This window comes from Agelaius phoeniceus, chromosome 19, assembly GCF_051311805.1.
Source record: "Agelaius phoeniceus isolate bAgePho1 chromosome 19, bAgePho1.hap1, whole genome shotgun sequence".
Taxonomy (NCBI): Eukaryota; Metazoa; Chordata; class Aves; order Passeriformes; family Icteridae; genus Agelaius; species Agelaius phoeniceus.
Window position 1 is genome coordinate 4257570 of NC_135283.1, and position 17908 is coordinate 4275477.

Consider the following 17908-nt stretch of genomic DNA (forward strand, 5'->3'; position numbering starts at 1 on the left):
CCACCCCTGAGGTGACCCCAGGGGCTCCCCATGAACCCACTCTGGCTGTTAAACAAACTGTCCCAGCCAGCAGCATCAGAGTGCAGCTGACAACTTCTCATTCCATTTTGTTTGGGTTTATTCACAGTTTTGACACCATTTCCCTCTCCCCACCAGGGATTTATTCTTTGCAATTAGCTGTGGGAATTAGAACCTCTTTCATATGGCAGTGGCTCTGCTTCCCTTCAAATCTCTTTCATGCTCCTGCTTAATAAATTGTGAATTTGATGTTTGCATCCTCAGCTCTCCCTTCCAAATGGAAATGTGTCCTGGCCAGGGAGACCAGGTTGGAGACTTGCTCAGAAAGAGCTTGGGAAGGCAGCTGGGAAGCCCCAGTGATCACCAGGCACAGCCAGGGCAGAGAAAAGCATTTCCAGGTGACAAAGTCCTTTCTGTCCCACACCAGCTCCTCCAGGAGCTGCTCCATTCCTTGGTGCCACCTCCACATCAGGCTGCCCCTGGCACACACATACCCCCCACATCACAAATATTTTGATGCCGATTCTGCACCCAAAAGTGATGTTAACACCCAGCACTGGCATTCCCAAAGCAGCCCATCCCCCAGCTTGCCCCACCATGGGATTTTACATACCAAGGCATGTGGGATGGGGCAGGAGGGGCTGCCCCAGCACCCACACTCTGGTCCCCGCTACATCCAACATCCATGAGTGATGCTTCATCACCAACAGGCCAAAGGAGAAGCTTTTTCTTCCTCAGGCAGCCCCTGAGCAGGACTCAGTACCCACTAATGGGGCAGAGACATGCCAGGCAATAGCAGAGCCTCACTCAGCCCCACCACCCACATTTCCAGGCTGAGATCCAGCCAGGTTCCAGACAGATCATTATTTCCCATGACAGCAGTGAAGGTGAGCCAGCCACCTTTTATTTCAGCCTGGAGAAAAATTCTCCTGCCAGGGGATAATTGGGGCTCTCTGCAGTGGGAGGCAGCGCTGCACTGCTGAAAGGTGAAGGCTATTTTAAAAGCAGCTGAGCAGAAACTGTGGAAAAAGCTGCCCAGGGAGCTGATGTGTAACAAGCGCTGCCTCATGAGGCATCCCGAGTCTCTTGGTCTTTAAAACTTGCTTAGATCTCCTATAAAATCCAGTTTTATTTGGTTTTTACAACCCTGGGAAGTGAACTGCTGGTGGTTCCTGCTGGCAGACCCCCCGTGCCTCTCCCAGGCCAGCTCCTGCCCACCCAGCTCTGGCAGCACTCTGTGCCAGGAGATGCTTTGAGGCTGAGATGAAAGGTGCTGTGGAGAGGTGTTGCTGCTCAGCTCTGCACAGAGAGCCTTGTGCTGCTTTTATTTAGACACACGCTGGCTGCAAGACACAAAAATTACTTAATCAATCCTTCCCCTGGGCTGGCGTCACAGGCAGGATGGAGGCTGCCCACGCAGTTGGGAGCTGAAGATGATAAATTGCTCTGGGATAACAGCAGTGTGTCCAGCTCATCCAGAGCAGGATGTGGCCAGGCTCACGTGGGGGTGCCCAGAGGACACAGCACCCTGTGGTGACACAGCACCCTGTGGTGACACAGCAGGGACACGGTGAGGGTGGCAGGGCTCTGCCCAATGCTGCAGCTCAGCTGAAGGAATGAGAGTTTCTCCCAAAAGCTGGCATGGGGAGGACAGGCTGGAGGTGCCAGGGGTGTGGCACAGCTCCAGCTCCAGGGCAACCTCCTGCACTCATCCTGCCACTGCTCTCCATCAGTCACTGCGAGCCAGAGGGGACAATTCCTGCAGGGACAGTGCCAGGTCAGGCTGCCACCCCACCAGCCTCCCTCACCAGCCAGGCCAGGAGCGATTCCATGCAGGGAAGGGCTGAGAAGGAGTTTCCAGCGCTGAAATTCCAGTTTCCTGATTTTCCAGCCACGTTTTATGGCATGCAGGAATCTCCCCATTCAACCTTGCAAACAGCAGCAGCGCTCAGCACCAACCTTACAGCAACTCCTTGCCCAGGTGAGCAGCCCTACAAGAACAAACCAGGTCACCCCAGCCAGCACCAGCCCAGCCAGAGGATGTGCCAGGAGGGGACACATGGGCAGCGGAGGGGGAACCACCCCCAAAGCAAGAGGAACAGCACCAAGGGAAGTTGAAGAAGCAAAGAGTTCCATGGAAGATGGTTGCTTGGAGCTCACCTCTTGCTGTGCTGTCAGCGTCTGGGGCACACAGTCAGGATGTTGCTCTTCAGCTGCTCTGCCCTCAGTCAGTGCCCATCAGGAATTCCCTCCATGTGCTGCAGCACATCCTCCCCTCTGCCCACTCAGCAGCCCCTGTGTCCTCACCTCCTCCTGCAACCATCCCTGGGGGGATGTTCAGCTCTGTGAATGGCCCAGCAGGGTGAAGAGCAGCCTGGAGGCTGGGGGGATAACTTTGGGCACCTCTGCCCTGCCTGGGGAGCAGCAGTTTTCCCACAGCCCCATCCCACCACTGTCTCTTCCTGGGGCTACGAGGGATGCCCCACTGTGCCCATCAAACCCAGCCACTCTCCTTGTGCTTTGTCCTCCCTCAGCTCCACACCCACAACAGCCACCAGCATCACCCCTGTCCCCCCTCAATGCAGCTCTGCCCAAGAACTCCCACAGAAGGGCTGGGTGTGGATTCCCCTTTAATTTACCACTTGTCAGGGGGAGGGTTAAAAAAATCAATAAATAAAACAACTGAGGATGCTTGAAGAAGATGAAAACCCTGAAACTGCAGTCTGCTGGTGGCTTGTCCCATCGCCAGAGGAGGGGAAGGGTGCCCCCAGCCCCTCTCTCCCCACTACCCCATCCCAGCGCCACCAGGTCCAGGTGGGTTCGGTCCAGGATGCGCTCGGACGATGCTCCTCGGGAAGAAAATGACTCCAAAGTTCAGGACAGGGTCATTCACAGCTGGCTGGTGGATCAAACAGCCCCAGAGTCTGACATGAAACAGCCCCAGGGTGAGTCTGACAGCCCCGGCTCACCCACCGCGAGGGACCCGTCCCAGCTCCTCGGCCGCCGCGGAGTTCTGAGGAGAAGCCACCCGGTGCCGGTGTCCCCGGGCGGTGGGGACGCCGTGTCACAAGCAGTCCCTGCACAGAGCCACCTGTCCTTGGCGGAAGTCGCGGCAGGGGCAGAGGCGCCGGTACTTGGCGTGGTGACCAGCGCAGCTGAAGAGCAGCGGCTCCTTCTGGAGGTAGCACTCGCGGACGTTCTCGGCCACCGCGGGGTACAGGTGGTTCATCTCGTACTCGGTGCTGTCGCACGCGATGCTGAGCCTGGGGGCCAAGGCAAGGTGGGCAGGTCAGGTGAGCACCCATTGAAGGGGTTTTGTCCTTCCTGGGGAGGTTCCTTTGCTGATCTGTGTTTGCCACCCCCTGGCTACATGTGAGGGCTTGTCACCAGCCCAACACGCCACGCAAGAAGGGGAAACCCTGGCAACCCAACCCTGCAGCCCAGAGATTGCCCCGACCCACAGATGGCTCAGAATCACCCACAAAACCCCACCCAAATCTTAGGAGTTGGTCCTTGTGGGTCCTTTCCAGCTCATGAAGTTCAATGGGTCTCTTACAGCCCCTTGCTGACCAAGGGGAGACCCTGGCAACTCAACCCTGCAGCCCAGAGATCATCCCAAGCCACAGATGGCTCAGAATCACCCACAAAACCCCACCCAAATCTTAGGAGTTGGAGTCATTGGTCCTTGTGGGTTCCTTCCAGCTCATGAAGTTCAATGGGTCTCTTACAGCCCCTTGCAGACCAACAGCTCTGTCCATGGACAGAGCTCCATGGATGTAGATAACATTCTATGTTATTGTATGTTACTGTAGATACATTCCCTGGAAGGGACAGGGGATCAGGGGATGCCCACATGCTCCCTGTTAGCTGGGATTGGCCAGAAAACTGAGGTGGGCATCAGCAAAAGCCCCGAGGAGCAGCAGAAATGCCCAGTGTGGATTTTAACACCCCTCCCCTCCCAGATGGAGCAGCAGCACTGGCACTGCCCTCCCACCAACCCTTCTCAGCTGACAAGTCCCTGAGCCAGCTCATTTTAAGGTCTGGAGGAGGATGTGCAGGAGGAAAGAGTGAAAGGCAGGCCCCAGCTGTAATTTATCACATAAAAATGTCAGCGGGACACGCGGCGCCTGCCTGACCAGCGTGACAGCTCCGGCAACGCTCGCATTCAAATTGCCCAGAGAGCAGCACAGAGCCCGGTGGCAGATTTATAGTCTATTAGAACTTCACCACTGTGTGTTCAAAATGCACTTTTATAGAGAGAGACATTAAAAAGGAGAGAGCACGCGGGAGGTGGAGAGGAATGGGGTTGGAAAGAGGCGGAACCATGCCTGGAAACGCTGTTGCTGCCAGCTGAAGAGTGAGGCTGAGCCCTGCCTGCACTGCCTTCATCTCATACTCAGTGCTGAGCCTGGGGGCCAAGGCAAGGTGGGCAGGTCAGGTGAGTGGCCGTTGAGGGGGTCATTGAAGGGTTTCTGTCCTTCTTGGGGAGGTTCCTGATGAGGGACTCATCAGTTGAGAAGGGTTGGTGGGAGGGCAGTGCCAGTGCTGCTGCTCCATCTGGGAGGGGAGGGGTGTTAAAATCCACACTGGGCAGTTCTGCTGCTCCTTGGGGCTTTTGCTGATGCCCACCTCAGTTTTCTGGCTAATCCCAGCTAACAGGGAGCATGTGGGCACGAGGGCTCATCACTGGGATTTTGGGAGGGGGAACATGAGGAAAATGGGTGCAGGGGATGGGGGGAGCAAAGGGAACATCGTCTGGTTGGTGGCCCCCCACAAGCTCCTTGAGAAGGCCCCAACTCACTGTAGAAACACCTCCTCCTTGTTGAGGAACCTGAAGAAGGTGGGCTCACAGACCAGCCCGTGGCGCCGGCAGGTGTCCGTGCACGTGTGCTGGGGCTCCGACACCCACACCTGCAGCGAGGCCACCGGGGGCCACACCTGAGGGGCCCAGCCCGCGCTGGGGGACCACACCAGGTGCGTGGAGTTGGGGGACAGCGCCAGCGGGCTTGGAGGGCTTTGCATAGCAGGAGTCTTGGTCTTGGGAGACAGAGGAAGAGATGATGTGGTGCAGAAATCCTGGTGGTAGAGAAGATAACAGGTCAGTGCTCTGAGTGGGGAAGGGAGGCTGCTGGTGGGACAGGAGGACACTTGGGATGATGACTTTGCTCGTCAGGTTGAGGTCACCTGCATGCATAGATGGCATCTCCTGCTGTGGGGGATGAACCTCTGCTTCTCTCACCTCTTCTTCTCCCAGTGCTGCCTCATTCCCTGCAGCAGAAGGGCCCAGCCCCAGCACCCCCAGGTGTCCACCACCAACCCCCAGCACCTTTGGCCTGTGACAAACCTCCCTGAGCCCCATCTCCTGGTGCTCTCTGCAATCAGGGCACTGGCTGCACAATGCCCACGGGAGAACAGGGATGCTCCCCAGGGAGAAGAGGGAGAGCTGGCCATGAGGACAGAGATGGCTCCCCAGGGAGGACAGGGATTCTCCCCAACCTGATGCTGAATGTAGGCGTGGATCCGCTCCAGCATCCCCTCGCAGGTGTACTCGTAAGGCAGGTAAGGGTCCACCTGTGAAGGGCAAGAGCAGAGCACAGGCAGCAGCTGGGGACAGCCTTGCCCTGCCCCTGAGACAGCAGAACCTTGGGCATGGCTCTCCCACCCACCAAAGCCCACGACTCGTGTCTGTCCACCAAAGCAAGCAGGGAAGAATCCTAGGGCAGGAGAAACCTCACAAGAGGTTTATAAAGTGATAAAGAGAGAGGAGTACTTTGGGTTTGACCTATTGGTGAAAATGAAATCATCCCTGTTCCACTTTAATCTCCCTTTTCTCCACTTTTAGTAAGTTATACAATCAAATCAGTTTTCATCCAATAGGTCACTTCAAACTAAAGCATGAACTGTTCCAGCTCACAAAACTCACTGCAGCTGTGGGCAAGGGAAGAGCAATCTTTAAAAAATTATTTTTTTAAGGAACTTTCCACCCTGGGAAGACATATTTTTCCACACTTCCTTATTTTCCACAGAGATGTTACATGAGGTGCAGGAGGTTGGTGCCAGTCCTGGGACCTCCCTTCCCCTTGTGTATCTCTGCAGAGCTTTATTCAGGAGGATTATAAGCAAAACCACCCATAGATAATTAATCCAGAAAACACTGCTGCTTCTATTTTCTGAGCTCTGCACCTCCAAAATAGCTATTTCCTTTTGAAGTACCTGTCAAAACCAAGCTCAAAGGCTCAGTCTGCTGAGAACCCTCTAAGCATTTCCCTGCCATAAATATCCCACCTGAGATCTCAGGCAGGCTGGAAATCACAGCTGCTTCATCTAATTACAGATGTGCACGCTAATCAGGGCTGACACAGTGACAGGCACCAATCCTGCCTCTGAATTCCTGATGGGCTCTCAGTTAACTGGGGCAGAGTCCTCTGAAAGCAAAATTGCCTGTCTCAGTTTCAGAGCCAGGCTGGGGCAGCCTGGGATCAGTTTGGAGGAGATAAACCCCCCCTTGCTCAGCATCACCAGTGCTCAGTCTCATCCCAACACTGCCTTCATGGGGGGGCTTTTCCCAGGACCCCCTTTTGCCAGGCATAGTGCAGATATAATTCCAGAAACAGCCTCGTCCCCCAAAACGCTGCAGCACATCACACAAACCCTCCTTGTGCCTGCACATGTATCCAGAGGTGATGCTCCAGGTGCAATCCCACCTCTCCACAGGCTCCCAGGGGGATCCCTGGGCATCAGGAGCCCAGTGCAGCCCCTGCTCCTTTCCCTCTCAGGGGGGACCCCAAAGGCTCTCCTTCCCTTTGCTCTCCTCTCCAGGTTTTGTTAGGATTCAGCTCGTGCACTCAGGACTGAGAAAATGCCAATTTCGAGGAGATAATTGTTTAATTAAAATCTGACAGGCTCAGCCTCTTCTCAACAGCCATGTTGTTAATGGCACTCCTCAAGCTGGGAGCTCAGGATGTCCCCAGAGCCCTGGGAGGGAGGAGGAGGAGGGGGTTCTGAGGTGGGGATCCCTGCAGAATGATGCATGGGATGGCATGGAGGGAATGGAGGGCTTGGAAAGATGGATTTTGCCATCCTTTCCTCAGCTGGGAGAGCTTCCCAGCCCCAGTGCTCTCTCCATCAGCCACCATGGGAATGGTGTCCCATGGGAATGCCACCATGAGAGCCCTGCATTTCCAGCTGCAAGGGAGGATGAAGTATCCTTCATTCAAAAGGAAAAGAAAGCAGGGTGGAAAAAAATCTGAATGTCATCAGACAAATAAGTAGAAAAATAATGCAATTCAGTGCTGGCACGTAACAGCAGGCTGGAACATTTTAACCAGCTATTTTCACTGGGATGTTTAATGTGCCGCTCTTTCAGGCATAGTCTGAAATGTATAATTTTCCATTATAGTCCTGTATGTTTGACTTTAATATAATGAAGCCTTCTCCCTTCACTACACCAGAATATTGGGTCTATTAAATTGCTTGTGTGAGGACTGGTTTTGACAATGGGAAAAGCTGAAGGCCCAGAAAATGGTGGTGCTTGCAAACCTCTCTCCTTCTCCAGCCTCTCACCCCGGGATAACAGAGAGAATCCATCACTGGGACAAACCTCCAGCATCTCCTGTCCCAAGGGGACACCTCTTGTCTCTCTGCCCCCTGTTCCTGTGCTGAGATTTGATCTCTGGGGTAGAGGGGTTTGGTGCTTGCCTGGTTTTAATCTTCCTTATAAATAGTTCAGGGATGCAAACCATCAGGGAAACCCAGAACTGCTCCCAGAGAGATGAATGGCAGAGTCACAGCCTGCCAAAAACCTTGCCCAGCAGCTGGAGGGTGACCTGGAACGGGTGCCACCTCCAAAAGGATGAGAGAGGGCAGCACAAGGGCTGTTCTTGGGGGGGAAAAAACACAGATTGCAAACCCAAGGCACGATTCAGCTCTGCCTCCAGAAGGAAGAAGTTTCTTTCAGGCAGAACTGGGTCTGGAGGGACGCCGGCTGCATCCCAACTGCTCTGTTTGCACACAGCCAGCAGCCAGGGGAGCTCTGCCAGCCCAGCAGCAGCTCTGGGATGGCACAGCCTGCCCCAGGATGCAGCAGGAGAAATTGGGGTGCTGCAGTGACATTAAAATATTGCTGAGAATCAGCAAATCCCCCTGGGACCAAAGCTTGTTGTCAGCTCGACCACACCAGGATTACTGCCAGCTTCATCAACCAGCTCCCAAATTCCCAGACAGGCTCCCAGCACAGCTTCCACCTGATGGCAGAGCCAGTTTTCCCACAAGATGTCAAATCCCCAAAAATGTCTTACTGAGTTCTGGCCCTAGAAGATGCAAAACATCTGTGGGATATGTGATTTTTCAGTCATACGACAACAAAAAATCCCTAAATAAAATCAATTTCAGGTCAGTTTTCAATTTTCAATGTTTTCACGGGGAAAATGTTGTGTTTCAGGTTCAATCTGTCTGAGTTAGTGAAGCAAAGGGAAATGCATCATTTCAGATCCAGCACTCCTTTCAATAAATTGGCAGGGTATTTCCAAACAAAGGCAGGCAGATGGGAAACAAAACCATAGTATTTCATTCCAGTAATTTTGAAATGAAATGTTTTGACAGAAAAAAAAATAAATTGATGGTGGTTATTCTGAAACACAGACAAATTTATTAGATATTCCAATAACAGAACACCCCATTTTGCCTTTGGAGGGGGGGAAAAAAAAAGGAGTCAGTAAAATAATTTCTCTGAACTCCAGTAACTGGCTGGGAACAGGAACACTAAATTGCCCAGCTACAATATTTCTGCTGCTCCTCCTGCTAATGCCCTTGTTTTCAATTCCTGCTGTAACAAACAGTATTTTAAAGACAAGATACCCATGGACCCCTGGAGCCAAAGCCCATAATAAGGCTTTTAAACCTGTAAGCTAGGTCAATTTTTAGGCTTAATTGCCTTGACAGCATCTCTAATAAAGCAGACCTTTCCATTTAAAAGATAAAAAAAGGTGGGGGGGATTGGGGGGTGGGAAGAGGCTGCTGTAAGTTATTCACACTCACTCCCTGCTCTGCTCTGGGAGGATTTCTACAATTTCTTCAAAACCCCAGAGAGGTGAGTAGGGGATTAACTCCTTGGTGGGAAGGAATCTCTTCCTCTCCAGAGTGACTTCGTGTCACAATGCAAATGGGCCTCAGTGACTGGATTTGTTCATCTGAGGCAAATTTAGGACTTCCAGCAGCTGAGGGTAATTCCAGAGGCTGGGATGATTTGTGGGAGGGCACTACAGAGTGGGGGTCCTGATCCCAGAGTGGTGAGAGGAATTTGTCTTTACAAAAAAGCTGAGGGTCTGCTGGTAGATAAAACCAGCACTGAGAGGTGAAAGAAACAATGGGAAGGATTCCACTGAGTGATGGATGGAAAAAGATATTTGCTTTTACAAATAAACTTTAGGTTTGCTGATAAATGAAATTGGATACTGAAAGATGAAAGAAACAATGGGGAAAAACCATCAATTCCATAAGAATTAAAAATGAAAAGGGAGGGTTATACATTAGAGGGCAATCTCTGGTATCAGGCATTTCAGGAAGTTTGTACCTCTCAAGTACCTCAGCCAGTGGGGAAAGAGAGAGGGAAATGTGGCCGGGAAATTGGGGTAAAAAGGAGGCTGCATCCTCCAAAAATTTAAGAGACCCCAGAGAGGAATGCTCCATGGCCTCTCCCTTTATTCAAATAAAGTAAAAGGACTCCTCTGTCTCCTTTTTGGACATAAACCTCTGATGTTTGTGGATTAATTTTCCTGACAGTGGGAATGAGGAGAAGAGCTGAGACAGGAGCTTGGTTTGGGCACACCAGGGATGGGCACAGCAGCTGCTCACTCCAGTGAGTGCCCAGTTCTGGACACCAGCTCCTCCTGCCCAGTGCCCATTATGCCACAAAACCCTTCCCTGAAATCCTTTTTAGTTCTTTCATTTTTAACCTGATCATTAAACACCTAAATGACCTGGTGCCCATCCAGTCAACACAGCAGCAGCACAGCTCAGCTGCCCAGGCACCAGCACAGCCCTTTCCTCCATCCTCAATCTCACCATTCTTTAATCATTTTAACAGCACAGCAGCACCAGGCTTCACTATTTTCTTTCTTCTCTTCAGGAAAAAGTGAAAATTTGCTTCTCTCTCCCAAAACAGCTCCCAGCCTCCCACCCACAGCAATTCCTTCACTTCAGGGCTGTCTCCAGCCCAGATGGTGGAGGGTCAAGCTCTGACAGCTGGCCTGGCAGCACAGCAGCAGGGATGTCATTATTTTTAATTTAATTCTAATGGAGATACGGGAATGAATCTGCAGAACAACAACTGTTTTCTTAAGTTGGGTTTGATGAGTCTTTACAAACTCACAGAGAAAATGAACATGAGGTGAAAAGCTGCAGTAATCACCCTGGAAGAGGTGAGACACAGGGTGATGGCATGGCCACGTTACCTGAATGCCACAGGCATCCCCCTCTGCAGCTTCTAATGCAGGGAAAAGCAAGGATGACCCTTCTCATTCAGCAAATGGCCAGAAAAAATGGCTATCAATACTTTCCTCCCCTCCAGGAAAACAGACTTTAATAATTTGGACAACTTGAAAGGCTCCTGCCACAGGGAGGGAGCTAAATATTCATGAGGAGTGTTTCCAGAGTGGGCACAGCAGGAGTGCTGCCTTCCCTTGGGTTCTCCCCTTCCTCACAGAGGCAACTCCTGAAGTTATTCCCATTGATCTGCTCTGTCCAAAGGAAACAATCAGTGAAGTGGGGGTAAGGCAGGTGCAGAGGGTTGCAGCTCTCTGGGTTTATCTTTGTTATCACACCAGCTCCCAGAACTGCTCTCCACCTGCAGCAACCTCAGCCTGCTGCTCCCAAACCCTATCTCAGCCTCCCCTTGCTCCAGGCCTGCCCACAGGATTCCCAGGGGATTCTGGGGAAACACCTATGATGCCAAAGGAAGGTGGGAGCACCTGTGCCCCTGGGGCTGCAGGAAGGAACCAAAACATCCAAAGGAGAAAGGAAAGGAAAAGGAGAGCCAGGCTCCAACATCTGCTGCTGCTTGGTGTCTTAGGTTGGAAATGGGGGTGTGTGTTCTATTCTGTCAGAGTTGGGGCAGTTCTCTGCTGTCCATGGGGCAGGTTTCTTTATCTCTTCCACAACCAGCCCTCTCTCCAGGAGATCTCTGCTGTCCATGGCCACTGAGTGTCCCTGCAGGGCTGATCCAATTCCAGCATCCCATGGGGAGATGCTGCATTGCCCAGGGCAGGAGCCAAGCATTCCTACCTGGATCCAATCTGAGGTGCTGGCACAGCACAGCAGCCTTTGCCCAGGGCATTGCCAGAGGAGCAGCTTCTGCTGCCCTGCATGGCCAGAGGGAGCCCAGGCCCATCTGCAGCAGCCCTGGAGCTGCAGAGGAAAACTCCCCCCTTGTGCAGGATCCCTGCTCCAGCAGAGCCACAGCTGGCACTGCAGGAGGGCTGAGCCCCCATGGGATGGGGCTGTGCCACCCCCTGACACACAGGGGGCAGGGCATGGTCTGACTCTGGCAGTGCTGTTTTGTATTATTGCATTTGTAATTTTTATATTTTCTTTTTAATTTTTTTCCTACTAAAGAACTGCTATTCCTATTCCCATATCTTTGCCTGAGAGCAAAATGTCAAAATAATAATAATAATAACAACTATTATTATTATTATTATTATTATTATTATTATTATTATTATTATTATATTTCAAAATTATAACAATTCAGAGGGAGGGGGGTTACATTTTCCATTTCAAGGGAGGCTCCTGCCTTCCTTAGCAGACACCTGTCTTTTCAAACCAAGACACTTGCCCAAACCCAGCAGCAGGGAGGTCACCCCAAAACTGCTCTGAGCCCCACCTGTGTCCTCATGATGGTTTTGATGGCAGCTTCAAACTCCTCAGAGTTGTTGTAGTCAACAGTCCACACGTGGGGTTTCCCAATGAAGTCCTCAGCATATGGGTGTTGGGAGGACACCTGAAACACAGAGGTGCCAGCTGGATTTTGCAATCCCTGCTGAAATGGCTGCAGCTTCCTGCTCACAGCTGGCTGGCAGAGAGGAGCAGCAGCCTCACAGACACAGTGGGGTTTGACCCACTGCAATAGGGAGTGCTGGAAAATGGATTCCTCTGAATCCAGCTGCTCCCCAGCCTCAGGATGATGTGCTGTAATTCCCACTGGGTTGGGGTGCCCCATTCCCAACACCACTGAATTCCTTTGGCTGCCTGCAATGTCTCCACTCTGTACCACAGGAACAATTTACCCTTGGCCTGAGCCATTCTGTGGGTCTGGATGGTAAAAACCCCCAAAGCAGGAACTGTGTGAAGGCACCACATCTCCCAGGTTTGCCAGCTCTAGAAACAAGGCAGGGAGAAAATCCATTGCCAGTGAAGGCTGGGAAAGGCTGGGAAAGGCTGGCACTGGGAGAGGGCAGTGCTGGAAGCTGCTTCACCCTGATGCCATGGGCAGCCCACACACTGGTACTCCACAGGTACTGACCTCCTTGCTTTTCCCTGGGCTGCCCACACAGGTGATTTTTGGAGATCTACCTCTTTTGTTTCAGCCCTGAGGTGCCTGTTCAGCCCTGATCTCCTCTGGGAAGGGAAGAAAGAGGTTGCTGAGCAGAAAACAATGATTTATCATCAAGGTTTGTATTTTTGTTTGGTTTTTTTTTTTTTTTTTTTTTTGGGGAGGGGGGGTTAGTTCTGGGGTTAATTCTATGTTTGTTTGGAGCTAGTTATGGAGTGATGATGAGTTGGTTATTGTTTTTGATACTATGAAATATAGTGGAAGGTTAATTGAAAGTTTTGGGGGCACCATAAAAGATTTCAGAAGGGCCTGAGCCCCTGCCAGCTGGAGGAGAGGAGCTGTGGGGTTCATCCCCCTCATTGCTGTCCTTTCTCATCTTTCTCCTTGCAGATTGATCACCTCTTTCCCCTCCAGCACAGAAACACCCCGAGGCATTTCACAGCCTTCACCCTGGCTCCAGGCTGAGGTACAGCCCCAGCCCCTCCCAGATGGGTGCTAACACCAAATTTGGGGGTGCATGGGGCAATCAGGGGGGCAGGACAGCCCAGCCCAGCTGCACAATTAACACCAAATTTGGGGGTGCATGGGGCAGTCAGGGGGGGCAGGACAGCCCAGCCCAGCTGCACAATTAACACCAAATTTGGGGGTGCATGGGGCAGTCAGGGGGTGCAGGACAGCTCAGTCCAGCTGCACAATTAACGCCAGATTTGGGGGTGCATGGGGCAGTCAGGAGGGCAGGAGAGCTCAGTCCAGCTGCACAATTAACACCAAATTTGGGGGTGCATGGGGCAGTCAGGGGGTGCAGGACAGCCCAGCCCAGCTGCACAATTAACACCAAATTCAGGGGTGCATGGGGCAGTCAGGGGGGCAGGACAGCCCAGCCCAGCTGCACAGCCCCCAGCTCACTCCCTGCTCGGTGAGGGAGCCTTGCACTGCATTATCCACTTTATTAATAATAAAAGAGGCAATTTTCCCAAGCCTTTAACTTTTAAAGAGTTCCTGCTCTACTTAGATTGAATTCCCAGCGCTGGGCAAGCCTGGGAGGGATTTCATAGCCCTGGCACACTGTGCAGGTGCTGGTGTCCCTCTGGGGGCACAAAGGGACGAGCAGGGGGCATTGCCCTGGGCTGGGAGCAGGGTGTGGGGATCTGTGGGTCTGGGCTGGTGGGGAAGGGGCTGGGGGTCTGCAGGAGGCTCCTGCTTCCTGCTCCTTCTCCTTGGAAACCCCAAACCTACAGCACAGCCCCTTCTATCCAAGGCAAATCCCCAAACAGGAACCCCATCTGCAGACATGCTCAGAGGAAATCTTGCTCCAAAAAAAGTAACCTCAGCCTAACAGCTGCTCTTCCCCAAGCTGGCCCAAGGCCTGGTGCCAAGAGGGTGGCTCCAGGCAGCCCCCACACCACACTTGTGTTATAGATATATATTATAATATTGGCTTTTTGCAAATATTAAAATGGATTCCATATGTGCAGGGCTAAAGTAACTTTGCTATAAAGATACAGATTTATTTCTGTTGTTAACTGAAACTTAGAAATAGCTGATATAGATATGCTTGTATTAAAATACCTGCTTGGATGGGATAATATCCAAGGAACATATGATGAGGACCCTGCTACTGATATGCCAAGTACCAACACTTACTATTGGTAGAAAGTAAAGCCCAAAACTGAAGGTGATGATAAGAATGGACTAAAACCACAGCCAAGGAATATGCATGCTCTAAAAAGGCAGATCTGAGGTGGAGCTGTGCTAAACAATTCTGGGAATATGTAAACTAGTTTGGAGAAAAGTTTACTATTATATTTATATTTTTAATATTTACTATTAGTAAATATTAAAAATATAATATAAAAATAAAAACAATAGTAATATAATAGTGAATATTAAATTATATAAACATAAATATAAATATAGCTATAAATGTAAATGTAAATATAAATAATTTGGATACACCCTTTATTGACCATTTCTATTGCATCATTGCATATATTCATAAACAATATAAATATAACAGTAAATATAAAACAACATAAATATATTGTATTTAAATTGTTTATGAATATGTCATAGGCTGATGCAATAGAAATGGTCAATAAAGGGTGTTTCCAAATTAGCAGGTGTGCTCTTGGCTGAGTGCAAAGAGGCACCTGGCTGTAAATCCTTGCTTTATTGTCTTTGTCTCCTATTGTCCCTTATTAAACTTTCTAAATGTTTACAGCAGAGTGAACTGTTGTGATTTCAGGGTTTACCTCAGAACCTCCCCTGCAGATTCCCTCCCAGGTGTGTCGGTCACCTCTCCTTTCCCCTCCCAGCACTGTCTGTCAGTCCTGGAATTCCAGAAGGGCCTCGAGTGATTGGCAGATTCAAAGGATGCCCTCTACCCCTGGGGGGCACTGGGCCACCCAGGTGTCCTTTGTCCCTTGAGACCTCCTTCTATGTACCTGCTTGGTGCCTCCCTGCCCCTTCCCTGCCCCTCTCCCCGGGGTTAAAGGAGCAGCAGCCACGGGCTCAGGGAGTTCTGTTGGAGCTGGTGCTGGATCCAGAGGCCTGAGGGCCAGAATAAAGCTCTGGATCCAAACCCTCCCTCAGAACCGACTCCTTTCCTTCACCATCGCCTCAAAGCTTCTCTACCAGAGGGAAACCTGAGGAGCAGCCCCTGTTATGGGGGGAAGCTCCATCCCACCACCACCAGAGCTCCTGCAGGCCTGGACTTGTCCCCAAGCGCCAACTGCAGCACCCAGCCAGCCAAAAGTGTCTGTGGGGTGAAACACCACACACCCAGCCAGCCAAAAGTGTCTGTGGGGTGAAACACCACACACCCAGCCAGGCAAAAGTGTCTGTGGGGTGAAACACCACACACCCAGGCAGCCAAAAGTGTCTGTGGGGTGAAACACCACACACCCAGCCAGCCAAAAGTGTCTGTGGGGTGAAACACCACACACCCAGCCAGCCCAAAGTGTCTGTGGGGTGAAACACCACACACCCAGGCAGCCAAAGGTGTCTGTGGGGTGAAACAGCACACACCCAGCCAGCCAAAGGTGTCTGTGGGGTGAAACACTACATATCCAACTGGCCAAAAGTGTCTCTGGGGTGAAACACCACACATCCAGGTGGCCAAAAGTGTCTCTGGGGTGAAACACCACAGTGCCGCTGTTTGGTTCAGCACCAAGAGCCAGTCAAGCTCAGGCATGTCCCATCCAGCTGTATTGGTAATATTCCAGTAGTGAAGAGTGTTTTCCACACTTGCCTCTCGGGACGTGGGCTTCCCGCGGAAGAACTCGTGGTTGAGGGAGCTGTGGGGAGGGTTGAAGCGCGCCTGCAGGAACACGCAGCCGTTGGCGATGGCCTCCAGTGGGGCCGGGCCCTCGTAGGGGAACCCAAAGCCAATGAAGAGCTGCAAGGCACAAACACAGAGCTGCTGAGTTGTTGGAACCCAGGACACCCCCCTGAGCAGCCAAGACCCCTGCCAGGGGGTTCAGAGACCCTGGCACAGAGCCCAAAATGCCTCTGCTTTTGATTATGACCCGTGGAGCAAGTTACCAACCTTAGATGAAGATCTGCAGGCCACAACAGTTAAGTAGAATAATAGTGAATTTATCATGGGGTGAAAACGTAGATTTTGGGGTTTCTGGAATGGGGGTTCAAGGGGCAAGATGGAGGGATCTGGGCATGTCCAGCCTTTCTCCTTTTTCTTCTTGGCCTCCATCTTCTGCTGTGATGTTGGCACTTTTAGACTGGTTTAGAGTAGAAGCTCACTGTCTAACATAGGTGATAGGTATTGGAAAGTAATTGTAAATATTGCACACGTAGTTTTTAGTATAAAGACATAACACCACCCTGGGGGCAGGCAGAGTGCCTGGAACTGTCCTGCTGGACGGACCTCAGCAGGGCAGGAGAAAATATTTTATAGATAAGGAACCTTGAAACTGAGAACTGAAGAGCTCTGACTCCTTCTTCAAGCACCGGGTTGGGAAAAGAGACTTTCTAACACATCTCGGGGTCACTGTGACCAGCGAGGGGCCCCGAGACTGAGTGATTTTTCCCACAGGGAAACCTCCCAGATAAACCCACCAGCATCACCTCTCTGCTGCTCTGCTCCTGCACACCAAGCCTCTAGTGGGGTTCAACAAATTATGCTGAAAATTCCCCTTTTTCACAGAATTCACAGAATGACCAGGTTGGAAGAGACCTTCAAGATCATCGAGTCCAACCCAGCCCCAGCACCTCAACTGAACCCTGTCCCCCAGTGCCACATCCAGGCTTTGTTAAACACACCCAGGGATGGGGACTCCACCACCTCCCTGGGCAGCCATTCCAGAACTTTATCACCCTTTCTGTAAAACACTTTTTCCTAATATCCAACCTGTATTTCCCTTGGTGCAGCTTGAGGCTGTGTGCTCTGGTTCTGTCAGTGCTGCCTGGAGAAAGAGCCCAGCCCCAGCTGAGCACAGGCACCTTTCAGGGAGTTGTACAGGTTGATAAGGTCATCCCTGAGTCTCCTTTTCTCCAGGCTACACAACCCCAGTCCATCAACCACAGCCCACTTTGCACATCCATGGAGTTTCCAGGAGCTGCAAGATCCCCCATGGTGCTCACAACCATGACTTGGCCCTGCATGGAACAACATTGCTTTGCCACAGCTGTTTGGGCTGGTAAATCAGGAATATTTCCTCCAGGCAGCAGCTGAAGGTAACAGGGATGTGCCCACACCCACACACTCCAAGAATCTGGTTTATTTTTATCACAGCTATAAGGTGAAAAAAACCCAACAAACCCACCCCACTCAGCAATAAATGAATTAATGAGGAAACTTTGCACTCTGCCTGTGGACAGTCTGCAAGGAGAAACTCCTCAGACACATCTTGATCTGAAATGTGCTCTGCTTGGCTCCTGCCTAATTATCCTCGTGGAGCTGTGAGTGCCTGCAGGCCTGGGAGGAGCACAGGTAATGGGGGACAGGCTCCTGGCATGGCCTCACCCACCTTTGCCTTCCTCAGCAGCTGCTGGAACTCGTGCTGGGGCAGCAGCCCGTGGTTCTTGACAAATGCTGGCACTTCAGGTGGCCTCTGTGTCTCATAATAAACAGTGCCATGGATCTCCATGTACTTGTTGAGGATGGCCAGGAACTTCTCCTTGCCCTGGGGAGGAAGGCAGGCATGTGAACTACACCAAAGGATGGGTCTGACCTCCTCCCCATGGTTATGGGGGGGGTTTAACTCTCAAACTGCTGTCCCAGAGCACCTGCCATGCTTCAGGCAGACCCACAGCAGTGCAAAATCCCCACCTGATCCTCCTCATTCCTTGGAAACACATCCTGGACTGCCCCAGGCTCCTGGG

General features: G+C 51.5%; 1 protein-coding gene across 1 annotated transcript in view; it reads right to left on the reverse strand.

Annotated features, from left to right (window-relative positions):
* Nucleotides 1–2631: 2631 nt before the first annotated feature.
* Nucleotides 2632–17908, reverse strand: part of MGAT5B (alpha-1,6-mannosylglycoprotein 6-beta-N-acetylglucosaminyltransferase B) — an 80303-nt gene continuing 65026 nt past the window's right edge. The window contains exons 12-17 of the mRNA XM_054645317.2: nt 17554–17709; nt 15819–15965; nt 11900–12016; nt 5515–5589; nt 4820–5094; nt 2632–3281 (exon numbers count right to left, since the gene is read on the reverse strand). Of these exons, the coding sequence (XP_054501292.2) occupies nt 3083–3281; nt 4820–5094; nt 5515–5589; nt 11900–12016; nt 15819–15965; nt 17554–17709 (969 nt within the window). The 3' untranslated portion in view covers nt 2632–3082. The remainder of the gene's footprint in view (nt 3282–4819; nt 5095–5514; nt 5590–11899; nt 12017–15818; nt 15966–17553; nt 17710–17908) is intronic.